The 14,935-nt window shown below is 45.3% G+C and overlaps 1 protein-coding gene across 2 annotated transcripts in view; it reads left to right on the top strand.

The window, feature by feature from the left end:
• Positions 1-14,396, top strand: part of dscamb (Down syndrome cell adhesion molecule b) — a 264,610-nt gene extending 250,214 nt beyond the window's left edge. For both annotated transcript variants that reach the window (XM_051678499.1, XM_051678498.1), the window contains exon 33: positions 13,377-14,396. In XM_051678499.1, coding sequence (XP_051534459.1) covers positions 13,377-13,750 — 374 coding nt within the window. In that variant the 3' untranslated portion in view covers positions 13,751-14,396. The remainder of the gene's footprint in view (positions 1-13,376) is intronic.
• Positions 14,397-14,935: the final 539 nt, after the last annotated feature.

Genomic DNA, 14,935 nt, shown 5'->3' with positions numbered 1-14,935 from the left:
GGCTTCAGGAGTCTCCCTTTAAGGAGATTCTTAATTTGCAGTTCTGTGTTTTCCTTCATTATGTCTCTGTTCCTAGTTCATTCTTATGTTTTCCCCCAAGATACTCTTATTTTGAAGTTCTGTGTATTCCTTCATTCCTGTTTCCTTTCCTGACTGCTTCCCAGGTGTGTCTCGTTTACCTTGTTAGTCTGTATATGAATACACCGATCAGCCACAACATTAAAACCACCTGCCTAATATTGTGTAGGTCCCCCTCGTGCTGCCACAACAGCACCAACCTGCATCTCAGAACAGCATTCTAAGATGATATTCTTCTCACCACAATTGTACAGAGCAGTTATCTGAGTTACCGTAGACTTTGTCAGTTCGAACCAGTCTGGCCATTCTCTGTTGACCTCTCTCATCAACAAGGCATTTCCATCCACAGAACTGCCCCTCACTTGATGTTTTTTGTTTTTGGCACATTCGTAGTAAATTCTAGAGATTGTGCATGAAAATCCCAGGAGATCAGCAGTTATAGAAATACTTAAACCAGCCCATCTCGCACCAACAATCATGCCACTCTCCAAATCACTGAGATCACATTTTTCCCCATTCTGATGGTTGATGTGAACATTAATTGAAGCTCCTGACCTGTATCTAAATTATTTTATGCACTGCATTGCTGCCACACGATTGGCTGATTAGATAATCGCATGGATGATTGTTGGTGCCAGACGGACTGCTTTGAGTATTTCTGTAACTGCTGATCTCCTGGGATTTTTATTATGAAATCATCGATTAAAGTTTACCCACCCCTAATTGGCATGTAAAAACTAAACAAACAGTGGTTGGTTTAAATTTGGTCAGACGGTTTTGTCCAGTCTACATGTAAGTGGGCTGTTATCAGCTAGAATAGACCTTATTCACGCTAGTGCCATCTTTGTTTTAATGGGAATGACAACGACACTGTGAGGGATAGACTTACCATCTCTTCAATAGCGCGAACTGTATAAAGCTGTATAAATGTCCTAGATCACAACTCTTGTTGTCTGGAGTTCTTTGTATACTGAATGTTCTTGGACAGATATTTTATCAATGTTTTGTCTGCAGAATGATCCAAAAACACTTTAAACTGCAGTACAGCCCATTGAAGATACAGTAAGTCTGTCCCTTACAGCCTCGTTGTCATTCCCTTTAAAAATCAAAGATGGCTCTAACGTGAATAAGGTCTATAAGCTGGAAAGTGGACCAGACTTGATAAACATGCTGATAAACAAAAGTCTGGTTACACTAGACTACTTGAGGTAAACTGGACATTGGTAAAATATTGAAAAATGGTGAACCTTTTAATAAAAGTTAACAATGTATCATCAATTCAGTTTACAGCATGTTAGGCATTTTTTATTTGTATTGAATATTGCAAAAATACTAGTGTTATAGCTCAAATAAGCAGTTTTAATTTTTTTCTGCAGTATAAATTGACAATGTTGTTTTTGTACTTTTCAGTGTTTCAAATGTAAAGTTGGTTAGGAGTCTAGGACTGGTATACAGTACAGTGGGGTCCAAAATCTGTGGCCACATGAACTATCATTCTTACAGTTCAACTTAACCTCGTAATGGTCAGTTCTCAAAAAAGTTAGCAGCTAACTGATGAGAAACATTTTATTTACTCATTAAGCCAATTAGCTATTATTTTGTTACACAGCAGTGTATTTATTTATTTGTATTTTATTTATGCTTTTTTAATTAAAGCTCTGTGGTGAAAGTAATAGAAATTTAAAGAACAGAATTTCAAGTATTTCACAGAACATATGCTGTTATGCTGAAATCAAACAAAAAATGCAAAAAAAAAAAAAAAAAAAAAGAATTGCAACATTTGTTCGCTTTAGAGTGGACTGTGTAAATGAGTGTGCATTTATACACGATTAAGTGTGTTTTCTTTTGTGTGTGTGTGTGTGTGTGTTCTTTTTCCACACGTTTCTCAGTTCACCAGTTCACCCCTCAGCTGTCACTCTTACAGTGTGCTATCAGTTTCTGTGATAATGGCTGTTGGCTGGAAAGCTGCTGTCCAAACACAGTGTTCTTTTAGCGGGTCTAACGCAGCAGCCGTCTGGGCCCCTCAGGGCTCATTTCAGGCCCAGACAGCTCTTGGGTTACTGGATTGTGTTTAGGGTTTCTGGCTCATTGTGAATGATTCTGGATGCTGTGCACCCACAGGAAGCATTTGGTTAGTGATAGTCTTGGCGCTGTTCCGTAAGGGCAAATAGGGGCGTCCTGCGCAGGTATTGTCTGTCATTACAAAACAGCAGTTTTCAATCACAATGGAGTAACTGAATGAGAGATGAACTCCAAGCACAGGCTTTATTGAAGCGAGTTGCATGTAATACTGCTGATGTGTCCCGACTGATGGTCACAATATCCCAGCAACCACTTATTTAATTGTCCAAATGCCTTGAATATCATGAGAACAATTAAATCATCTGAGATGGAAAGTTTATTTAATTATTAAAGTAATACTGTAAACAAGGTTACATTTATTCTTGTCTGTTGATGAGGAGTTGATGAATAATGTATCCATGGACATTTTATAAAAATCAAGATTTTATTTTAAAATTTAAATGAATGTACAGTATGACGGAATGTATATCTAATGCTCTGTAACTGGTCACTATTATAGTATTTCGAGTTTTTCATGATTTGTAATTCAATTCAAGTCAAAGTGGCTTTATTGGCATGACTGTAAATAATACAATATTGCCAAAGCAGAGGTTGTATGTTAAAAAAAAAAAACATATTAATCAATAGTTTAACGAAAGTTAAACAACATAAAATATAACATTTCTGAACGACAGAAGACCACAGTGTTGACATAAAACTGAAGATCAATAACACGTCTACATACTGTATACACAGTATATTCACACACATACATGTACTGAGGATTGTGAACAGTTGGGTGACACACTGGGGTAATAAACATAAAACATATTCATCCACTGTCTCTCAGGCTGTGGCACATTAAACTGTATCTAGCAGCCAGTGCTGCTGTGTGTCCCTCTCCAAGTCTTGTTTTGATTTTTTCTTATTCTGTTGTGGTTGTAAAGTTGTTTATGCTGTTTGTAAATTTATCCATATAAATGTCCCTTGTTTCTTTGAATTTTGGACAGTAAAGGAGAAAGTGCACCTCTGTCTCGACCTGACCTGTCGTTTAGTGAGCAGTAGCACACACTCTTTCTTCTCTGGGTAACCATGTTTTTCTGTGTCTACCTCTCTCGATGGCTAGACTGTGCTCACTGAGCCTGTACTTGGTCAGGATCTGTCTCTGCTTTGTATCTCTGACAGCCAGGAGATACTCTTCCAATTCATAGTTTGATTTTAGAGTCCGATAGAATTGTAATTGTAATTTGTAATTGTGTTTTAGTTTCTTGATCCAAATGTCCCAGATAGGTGTTTTTAGATTGTTTGATGATCTGATTTATTCTGATGTTTGGTTAAAAAGCAGTGCTGGTCTGAGGCTGGTTAGTGTTAGTAGTGTTAACTGGTTTAGTGAGTCTCAGAACCAGCTGACGTTTTTTGAAGGAACTTTTTTCAGGGTTCAGTTCTTGGGTTTGTAGCTCTTTAAAATGTAGCGGTTCTGTGGGACTTGATTGTAAATGCATCCAAAAATGTAGAGATAGTTTTTGTATATTAATAATCAATGGGAATCGGCCTAATTTATTTGCAGAATTCTGTGTGTAGGGCTTCTGTTGGATATTTGTCCCATCTAGTGTAGTTCTGATCACTAAGTGGACCCCATACCTCACTTCCTTACAGCGCTATGGGCTGTATAACACTATCAAAGATTTTACACCAGATTGGAATTGGTAATTCAGTATTATACTGTAGAACTTTTTCTTATTAGCTTATAGAGCTTTTTTTTAAAATGCATTCACAGCTTTACTGAAACTCCCTGATGCAGTGATAATCAGGCCAAGTTAAATATACTGCATAGTGTGCTCTGTGGCAGTGCTGCCTAGAGAGAACTGGTATCTGTGTTCCTGACAGCTGGGCTTTTTCTGAAAGACCATAATGTTTGTCTTTTTGAGGTTTACTGCCAGTTCCCAGTTCTGGCAATAGTTCTCCAGCAGATCCAGGTGTTGCTGTAGTCCCTGTGGGGTGGTTACAGCAGCACCAGGTCATCTGCATAGAGCAAAAACTTTTGGACTTGCAGAGTGAGTCCAGGGGCTGTAAACTGTTCCAACAGCACCAATAATTCATTAATGTAAATGTTGTACAGTGCTGGACTCAGACTACAGCCCTGCCACACTCCTCTCATCTGGGTGAAGAATTCTGTATGTTTGTTGCCAATTCTTATTGTACATTTGTTGTTCGAATACATTGATTTTATAATATCATAAACTTCAACCCCTGCACCACTTTGTAACAATTTGTAATGTAGTCCGTCATGCCAAATACAATCAAATGCTATTTTGAAATCAACAAAGCATGCAAATATTTTCCCGTTTTTGTCTGGTTTATGTGTTTATTGATTAGGGTTTGTAGGGTGTAAATGTGGTCAGTAGTTCTCTCAGAAAGACTCATGTCAATGAGAATTGATCACTAAGTTGTAATAGATTCATTTCCCTTGGCGCAAGCCCCGTCCCACAGTTCAGTGCTCAGATTTATCACTCGAATCGTCAGATCCTGCTGGAAAGCGATGACGTCAGGAGAGAGGGGCTTACCCCCTGGCAGGATGGGACCCCGAACTGGTGGTGATGGGGTGGATGGGGGTAAAGACAAACAGCGACATAACGAGAGGTTAACAACAGCTGGAGCTTATGAAGCAGAGGCTGGATTATGATTGGATGAGATACCTGAATTGACTGAAAGGCATGGAGCTACTAGGAGTCTCCCTGCGAGAACTACCACTTACGCTTCCATTTCTGTGATTTGGAAGTAAGCCAATCTGACTCTTGCTCAGGACATTGTGTTCATTAAGGAAGTTTAGAATTCTATTGTTTAAAATACTACTAAAAAACTTCCCCAGATTACTGCTCACACAAATGCCTCTGAAATGTTTAGGATCCAATTTGTCTCCACTCTTGTGAATTGGAGTAATAAGTCCTTGGCTCCAGATGTCAGGGAAATGTCATGGTTACTTGCATAACCTCCATTCCCTGATGGAGGGAACGAGATGTTGTGTCGATGTAGTGACACTAGGGGTCACTCTTGGGAGCCCGAAACACCACTGGTCTTTGATAAAAGGCCAATGAAAATTGGCGAGTGGTATTTGCATGCCACTCCTCCGGACATACGGGTATAAAAGGAGCTGGTATGCAACTACTCATTCAGGTTTTATGCTGAGGAGCCGAGACAAGGTCTGGCCATTTCAGTGGGTAGTTCAGCGTTGTGGCAGGCGGGACACAACGTCTCGTTCCCTCTATCAGGGAACGGAGGTTACGCAAGTAACCATGACGTTCCCTATCTGTCACTCACTCTACGTTGTGTCGATGAAGTGACACTAGGGGTCCCTATACAAAACACCGCAACTGGCTGAACTGTGTTATGTGAGCTGGCGATGTGTGATGGGCAGACCACTGTGTGCCTCGTAGCCAGCGCACCAGGCCGACACGTAACCTCCCCCAACATAGTTATGAGTGTCGAACGGCCCTTTGGGGACAAGTCGACTACCCAAAAGATAGAGACAGGCTAACCCAGTCGTGGCCTCTTTTCCCCTTCTTTTTTTCCACTTCCTAAAAAACAAGGCGGATTATCCGACTGGGCCGCCAGGTCTAGTCGGGGGGTGTCACTCCCAAGGGGAGGACACCACGGAGACCACACCTTGCCCAAAGGGGGGGGGGGGTATTTAAGTGGAAAATACATCACATGGTCTTGCCAACCATGTGGAGAATCTCATGGTAGATCCTACCAAACGGGGGAGGAGTTGCTACAAACATGGAGACTGTGGCAGAGGAGGCTCTGCCCAAGGAAGACGCAGTTTGCCAACAGGGAAACAAATTAGCGGAAGATATACATCGCATTGGGTTACCTTACAGGGAACCAGCACATGGTGAGCACCTACCCCAGAACAGGGCTGTTAGCACGTGTACTGGGCCGGCAGCCGACTGCCACAGGGCTTGGAGGAAGTCAACCAGGGAACATTGTTTGTGAACACTACTGGGAATTAATGGCGCACGTCTTCAGCTCAGAGGAGTTGAAAGTCACTATGTGCAAGCGATACACCCGGCCGGCTATCCCGCTTGTATTGCGTGCCACTACCTGGGATGAAACCGGTTCCACCCGGAGGTTGTAGAACCTTGCAAAGGTGTTGGGTGTTGCCCAGCCTGCTGCTCTGCAAATGTCTGTTAGAGAGGCACCCCTGGCCAGGGCCCAGGGCTCATAGCCCTACCGGGGGCAGCACATCCTGGGTGTGATATGCCATAGCTATGGTGTCAATGAGCCAGTGGGTGATCCTCTGCTTGGAGACAGTGCTTCCATTCCGCTGTCCACCAAAGCAGACAAAGAGCTGCTCAGAGATCCTAAAGCTCTGCATGCGATCCAAATAGATGCGTAAAGCGCGCACCGGACACAACAACGACAGGGATGGGTCTGCCTCCTCCTGGGGCAGTGCTCGCAGATTCACCAACTGGTCCCTAAAAGGGGTCGTGGGAACCTTGGGCACATAGCCTGGTCAGGGTCTCAGGATCATGTGAGAGTAGCCCGGACCGAACTCCAGGCACGTTTCGCTGACAGAGAACGCTTGCAGGTCTCCTACCCTCTTGATGGAAGTGAGTGCAGTCAGGAGGGAAGTCTTCAAGGAGAGTGCCTTAAGCTCAGCTGACTGCAAAGGCTCAAAGGGGGCTCTCTGTAGACCCTGAAGAACTACAGAGAGGTCCCATGAGGGAACGAGGCGCGGTCTGGAGGGATTCAGCCTCCTGGCACTTCTCAGGAACCTGATGATCAGGTCGTGCTTCCCTAAGGACTTACCATCAACTGTGTCGTCGTGTGCTGCTATAGCAGCAACATACACCATCAAGGTGGAAGGGGACAGCCACCCCTCCTGCAGGAAGGACAGCACTGATCCGACTGCGCATCTCTGGGGGTCTTCCTGTTGAGAAGAACACCACTTAGCGAACAGATGGCACTTAAAGGCATACAGGCGCCTCGTGGGGGGGGCCTAGCCTGAGTGATCGTGTCTACCACCGCGGGTGGTAGACCGCTTAGGTCTTCCGTGTCCTGTCCAGGGGCCAGACATGGAAGTTCCAGAGGTCTGGTCGCGGGTGCCAGATGGTGCCCTGTCCCTGAGAAAGAAGGTCCTTCCTCAGGGGAATTCGCCGGGGGGGCTGTTGCGAGGAGCGTGAGGCCCAAGTGAGGTCTGGGTGGGCCAGTAGGGTGCTACCAGGATGACCTGCTCCTCGTCCTCCCTGACCTTGCACAGAGTCTGCCAGCACGTCTATACCGAGGGGTGCCTCGGTTAGGGCGTACCAGAGCAGGCAGTGGGAGGATTCTTGGGAGGTGAACAGGTCTACCTGTGCCTGTCCGTATTGACCTGCCGTGACAGCGCGTCCACTGTAATGTTGAGGTCGCCCGGGATGTGAGTGGCTCGCAGTGACATGAAGTGCTGCTGACTCCAGAGGAGGAGACAGCGGGCAAGTTGTGACATACAACGAGAGTGCAGACCACCTTGGCGGTTGACATATGCTACCATTGTCGTGTTGTCTGTCCGAACTAACACGTGCTTGCCCTGGATCAACGGCCAGAACCTCAGCAGGGTGAGCAGAATTGCCAACAACTCGAGGCAGTTGATGTGCCAACGCAGTCGCGGGCCTGTCTATAAGCCGGCGGCTGCGTGCCCATTGCAAACAGCGCCCCAGCCCATTTTGGAGGCGTCTGTTGTGACCATGATGCGCCTGGAGACCTGCTCTAGGGGAACACCTGCCCATAGAAATGAGAGGTTGGTCCAAGGGCTGAAAAGATGGTGATAGACTGGCGTGATGACCACACGATGTGTCCCGCGGCACCATGCCCATCTCGGGACTCGAGTCTGAAGCCAGTGCTGAAGCGGTCTCATATGCATCAACCCGAGCGGGGTGGCCACCGCTGAGGATGCCATACGCCCCAGGAGCCTCTGAAAGAGTTTCAGTGGATCCACTGTTTTCTGTTTGAACGCCTTCAAACAGGCCAGCACCGACTGTGCGCGCTCGTTCGTGAGGCGCGCTGTCAATGAGACTGAGTCCAACTCCAAACTGAGAAAAGAGATGCTCTGAACCAGGAGGAGCTTGCTCTTTTCCCAGCTGACCCGAAGCCCTAATCGGCTGAGGTGCGAGAGCACCAAGTCCCTGTGTGCACACAACATGTCCCGAGAGTAAGCTAGGATTAGCCAATCGTCGAGATAGTTGAGATTGTGAATGCCCACTTCCCTTAACGGGGCAAGAGCTGCCTCTGCGACCTTTGTGAAGATGCGAGGGGACAAGGACAGGCCGAAAGGGAGGACCTTGTACTGATATGCCTGACCCTCTAATGCAAACCGCAGGAAGGGTCTGTGTCGAGGTAGAATCAAGACATGAAAGTACGCTTCCTTCAGGTCTACCGCCGCAAACCAATCTTGATGCCGGATGCTCGACAGAATGCGTTTTTGCGTCAGCATCTTGAATGGGAGTCTGTGTAAAGCCCGGTTCAGTGCTCACAGGTCCAAGATTTTCCCACCGACTTTCTTCGGTACGATGAAGTAGGGGCTGTAAAACCCCTTCATCTCGGCCGGAGGGACAGGTTCTATCGCACCCTTCATTAGGAGGGTAGTGATCTCCGCGCACAAGGTAGCAGCGTTTTCGTCCTTCACCAAGGTGAAGTGGATACCGCTGAACCTGGGCGGACACCTTGCGAACTGAATCGCGTAACCGAGTCGGATGGTCCGGACCAGCCATCGCGACGGATTGGAAAGCGCAAGCCACGCATCCAAGTTCCGCGCAAGGGGGGACAAAGGGACAACGTTGTCGGACGTACCGGCAGGTGGGGCCTCACGGCGGGGCGGAGCTCGAGGTGCCACACCATGTCGTGGCCGTGCTGAGTCTAGGGACATCAAAGCACTTACCTGGCTCCTTGTGACCACCCCTGGCCTGGGATGTGGGAGGAAGAGGCCTGTCCTCTCAACCCATGGAGACTGTCACATCGGGGGCGGATGTGTGCCACAGCTGGGTGCGCAGGGGCGGGGAGACCGCTGCTGGAGCGCCAATCCTGCAAGGGAAAAAAAGGTGGACGTGGTAGTGATGACGACCGTGCACACTGGGTATGTGACCCAGGGAAGGAGGAAACTGCTCTTTTGCTGAACTTTTGGGTACCGCAGCCACATGGGCATGCGGCGAAATCAAATAAAAAGGCAACAAAAGATTCTCCACCTGGCCCTCCACCGGGGGATGGAGTGGTCTTACTACCAGCTCCAATGCAGTGGGTTTCGTCGACCCTGGGTCGCCCGTCTCAGGGGCGCTTTGACGACCTTTGTGGGTTCTTGGTGGCTGGCCGTGAGACGGGTGGCATCTGCTTCCTGCGGTGGGCTCCACGCCGGGGCCGCGCCGAAGGGGCGGGCTGTAGCGGAGCCGGTGCAGTCACCGCAGGGGGACGCCCTTGGCGACAAGCAGACGGGGTGTGGGATCTTGAGCCGCACCGGGGCAGGATATGCCAGATAGCCCCATCTGCTGCTTCACCGTCGAGAACTGCTGGGCAAAGTCCTCAATGGTGTCGCCGAATAGGCCAGCCCATCTCGACCAGGCTGAGCCACAGGTGGCGCTCCTGGACCACTAATGTGGACATCGTCTGCCTGAGAGACCGTGCCGTGACCTTCGTCACTCAGAGAGTGAGGTCGGTCACTGAGCGCAGTTCCTGCATCAGATCTGGGGTGGAACTACCCTCGTGCAGTTCTTTTAGCGCCTTGGCTTGGTGGACCTGCAGGAGAGCCATGGCGTGCAGGGCAGAGGCGGCTTGTCCAGCAGCACTGTAGGCTTTGGCTGTCAGGGATGACATGAACCTACAGGGCTTGGATGGGAGCTTTGGGCGTCCACGCCAGGTGGTGGTGCTCTGTGGGCATAGGTGCACCGCGAGCACCTTATCCACCGAGGGAATCACCGTATAGCCCCTGGCCACCCCGCCATCGAGGGTAGTGAGGGTGGGGGAACTGAGAAATCAGGACCGGGCAGTAAAAGGTGCCTCCCACAATTTTGTCAGCTCCTCGTGCACTTCCGGGAAGAAAGGCACTGGAGCGGGGCGTGGCTGCTTTGAGCAGCGCCGCGAGTCCAGGAACCAATCATCGAGCCGCGAGGGTTCAGGGGAGAGCGGAGGGTTCCACTCTAGCCCGACGCTCGCGGCCACCCGGGAAAGTATGTCCATCATCTCTGCATCAGCCCATGACTGGGCAATCGATCCCGAAGGGGGGAGCCCAGCTGAGGCTCCTGCGTCCGACTGGACAAGCCCGCTTTCCGATGCTGCACTCGAGAGCTTATCAGCTTCGCGGGCTCTGAACAAGAGGTCGAACTCGCCGTGAGACAAGCTGGTGGACTCATCCGGAAGCCTGATTGGGGCAGACGAGCGTGCTGGTGAATGGGAGGTCCGCAGGGGGATACCCGGCAGAGGCGTTTCCATTGGGGTTTCCAAATCGCCCCCAGTGCTAGCTGCGCTTGGCCTCAAACCCGTAGGTAGAAGGACCGAGGCGGGGGGCTTTCTTACGAAAGTAAGCCGCTACCGCAACGTTGCCATGGTCACGTTCTCGCAGTGAGAACATGAACCATCCACGATCACTGCTTCTGTGTGGGTCGCGCCCAGACACGAAAGACAGTGGTCGTGACCGTCTGAAGTTGAGAGGTAATGACCGCAACCAAGAATAACACACAATCGGAAAGGCATCTTTAAAAAGACACGTCTTTAAAAAGACGTTCCGTGTGTGCCGCTCTTTTAGAGAAATATACTCTTTCAGGAAAATATACTCTCTTTTTTCTGCCGAAGTGCCCAGGGGCATTCTCCGCAGTGCACCAGTGCAGAGGAGGGAGGAGCCGCTGAAATGCGCCGTCAGATCCAGCAGAGGTGAATGAACAGTCTTGAGAATTCAGCTCAGTGAGCATGACCGTTCGGCTCCGAAGAGAAAATCTTAATGAGTGGTTGCATACCAGCTCCTTTTATACCCGTATGTCCGGGAGAGTGGCATGCAAATACCACTTGCCAATTTTCATTGGCCTTTTATCAAGGACCAGAGGTGTTTCGGGCTCCCAAGTTAAATTTGAGCACAGCCGCCTGCAGCTCAGGTGTGCTGTGTTTCAGCATTTCACCAAGAATGTTGACAGCGCCACAAATGTTTTGCATTTTTTGGCTTTTAAGTTTTTGAACAAATTTGTCATGTGTTATAGGAAAGTCAAGTGGATTTTGTTTATTTTTTATCGTGTTTTCATATAGTTTTTGTTTGACCTGATTATATTTCTCATTTAGTTGTTTTGGTGACAAAACCATTTTGGATTGGTAAATCCTGTTGTTTTGTTGTGCTCAAATTATTCCACAAATCCCAGAACTGATTTTGATGTATTGATTGTTCAATTTCGTGAAAGATTTTAGTGAGATGGTGTTGCTTTTTTACTCTAATTGTTTGTTTGTGTTGTTGTAATTTTGAACAAGATTCAGTTCTTATGTCTATATTGTTTGGTTCATTATGTTTCAGATTTCATAATTTTCTGAGTTGTTTTCTTAATGTTTTGCAGTCTGTGTCAAACCATTCCATTTTGGTTGTTTTCTTAGGATGTTTTCTTTTTCAACTCAGTTTTACAGGCTGCTTTTTGAAATATATAATTGATTTCATTTGTAGCCAAACATACACCATCCTTGTTAGTTAATTTTTTTTAATGAATAAATTAAGTGATTTGATTGTTCAGTTCTTCAGAATTGAGGGCCTGGATAAATGTATCTGTGCTGTCTGGAGTCCATCTGTATCTCTGCTAGATTTGATACATTTTACTGCTCTCCAATCTACTTTCTTTTGGTATGTGTTGTCTTTTAACATATATGTTAGTTTGGTTATGATCTGAGAGTGGAGTTTGCTGTCTGACAGTAAAGGAGGACTGAAGGAGGAGGGGTCCATGCCTGTGATGGCATAGTCAGCTACACTGACTCCAAGACCTGAATAACATGTGAACCTCCCTAAACAGTCCCCTATGATCCTGCCACTAAGTATGTACAGGCCTGAGGCTCAGCAGAGATGCACTAATTCTTTACCATTTTTATTTACAATATGGTCAAGATTGTTCCGTGCTGGAAGATTTTTTTGTGAGGCTCAGGGGGTTCTGGCCAAATACATGTTGCCCTTTGGGTCAATATTATCAGGTTTTATTATCAGATTTTTAATTTTGTGCAAAAATGGATTAGATTTCTAATCCAATTTAGTTAGCCAAAATCAGTAGGTAATTTGCTTATGAAAGTTTATGAAAGAAAAACCTGACAGGATTAAAATAGCTAAATATGTCTGTAAACCACAAATTTACCTAAGCTCCTCAGGGAAAACTAGTGCCATAATGTGGGGGCTTAGTTGCCAGTGACGACATACATGTATGGTGCATGGTTATGTGTGATATCTAGTAACCATGCATGAAACGTTTGACGTTTCATCTAGTGTCAAATCGCATTCATATGCGATTTGACACTAGATGCTAGAATTGAAAAGTTAGTTAATATTTATCCTAGTTATTATTTAAATGGCAATCTCTTCATAGAACATACTAATTAGACATATTATACAAACTAATAGAAATTTCTAATCTGTACACAGCAGACCATTGGGTCATTCTGTGTCAAATTTTTTTTTTTTTTTTTTTTTTTTACTGGTGAAAGAAATATATAAATGATGAAGAAAGCCAAAATATTAAATGCCATGGATCGATATTTACTGAGTAATCATAATAAATTACAATTTTCACCTATTATTTTTAAGCAAAACTGCAGGTCAAAAAAAATAAGCTTAGAAAGGTGACAGTGTCATTATTCAACTCAGAGGTCAGTAGGTCTATTACTAAAATCAGTTGACTTCAGCATCTGGTGTTACATTATATGTCAATGGTGTGAGTTCAAAAATGTGTTTTAACACAGTAGGCGTGCCCTCAGAAGTATTAAATATATCTTAAAGTCCTTTTAGATCCTTTTCTGAACAAACTTTCCTTTTCCATATGGAGCCCCCTCCATATGGGGCTCTCAATATGCATAAATCGTAACATTTTACCCATTTTCAATGGTCAAAAACCAAATGTGGGTCACATGGCATGAGCTAGTTTTTCTTGTCCATCAAAACAAACGTCTGAAGTAAAAAGTTCTGTTAAATCTAGAAATGTAACTTTATTTATTCAAATAAAACAATAATGTCTAAATCTTGATTTACTCTGTCTGTCTCACAGCAGGTGAACTGGTCCATCTACCCCCTTACCTACGCATGGACTTCCTGCTGAACCGGGGAGCGCCCCCTTCAGGTCGTGAGGCCACAGGACAGACTTGTATGGACCCACAGAAGAGCCGAATGCCTAAGCGGCCGGCCCTGCTGGCCCCCACACCCTCCGAGACCCCCTCATCTGCCCTCTCGTCCTCTGGCCCCCCCAGCAGAGAGGCCGTACAGCAGTGGCAGCCGGGAACTTCGTCCACACTGCCACAGCGTGAGCCGGGTGACCTCGCCCAGGCCGCCAAACTCAGCAGCTCCCAGGAATCGCTGCTGGACTCCAGAGGACATCTGAAACAAAGCAACAATCCCTACGCAAAGTCCTACACACTGGTATAACACAGGACTATAGCTATGGACCACGGTGCACTGTCACACACAAACACACATATGAGGAGCTGCTGCAAATACGAGCGCTTTTCCGAATCAGAAATGAGTCCTGTACATACATTCTGAATTTCTAAGAAGTGGATAGTTTTATTTACATCTTTCTTTCTATCTATCTCACTCTTTCTGCTGTTTTTAAACTTTCTTTCAACTTCTCTTGCCCTCTTTTCTGACTAAGTTGGATTTTTTATGTAATCATTCATTAATTTACACACTGTACCACCGTTATGAAGATTGCCAAAATTATTTATTTAAATTGACAGAGGAACTACTTTTAAATTTATATCAAGGATAATTATATAGTCATTATTATTATTATATAAAAATAGAGAAAAACTATCAAAAAATGGTTTAAAAAAGGCGGGTGTTGTGAGATCTTACAAGAAGATGTTGCTTTCAATATCAATGACTTTGGTTTTTGTTGAAACAACGAGGTGCAATCGGTGCGTTCATAGCCATTTATCATGGCGACGTGTCCGACGATCACTGAAGATATGGAGGAAGGACAACGAATCCAACGTGGGAGACTCACGTCCACATTTTCAAGTCGTCTCAGAATGTTGTGCTTTCTAAGGACTGCATGGGGACCTGTCACACTAAGGGATTATAGAATGTTATAATATATGTTATAATATATATATATATATATATATATATATATATATATATATATATATATATATATATATATATATATATATATATATATATATATGAATATATATACATACATACATACACATGAAGAGATCCCTTTTATTTGTGGATAAAATACAGGGGATAAAATATTTGGAAAATAAAGTCCTTAGTCATGTTTGCACACATCTGGTTTGATAAGAAAATTAAAATTGTTGGGTTCTCTTGTCTTTTTCCCCTCTTTTGGAGCTTTTTGTGACTACGTAACTCTGGTAGTTTAATCTAATGAGCTGCAAATAACCGGGGGAGATACGCAAACTTGAATGAATGGTACCTGATTCACCTGTTTGTAGATGGTGTGGCCTGTTTTTGTGTAAGACACACGACAAAGAGAAGATATTTTAATTGAGCAATATGACACTCGATTTACTAATTATTTCGTAACTCTTGGAAATCTTGAAGTACTAACAGATATGAATGTATTCAGTACTGCATAATGAA

Source organism: Myxocyprinus asiaticus, chromosome 39 (genome assembly GCF_019703515.2).
Source record: "Myxocyprinus asiaticus isolate MX2 ecotype Aquarium Trade chromosome 39, UBuf_Myxa_2, whole genome shotgun sequence".
Classification (NCBI taxonomy): Eukaryota; Metazoa; Chordata; class Actinopteri; order Cypriniformes; family Catostomidae; genus Myxocyprinus; species Myxocyprinus asiaticus.
The sequence above is the reverse complement of the archived record's forward strand: the minus strand, read 5'-3'. Positions and strand labels throughout refer to the sequence as shown.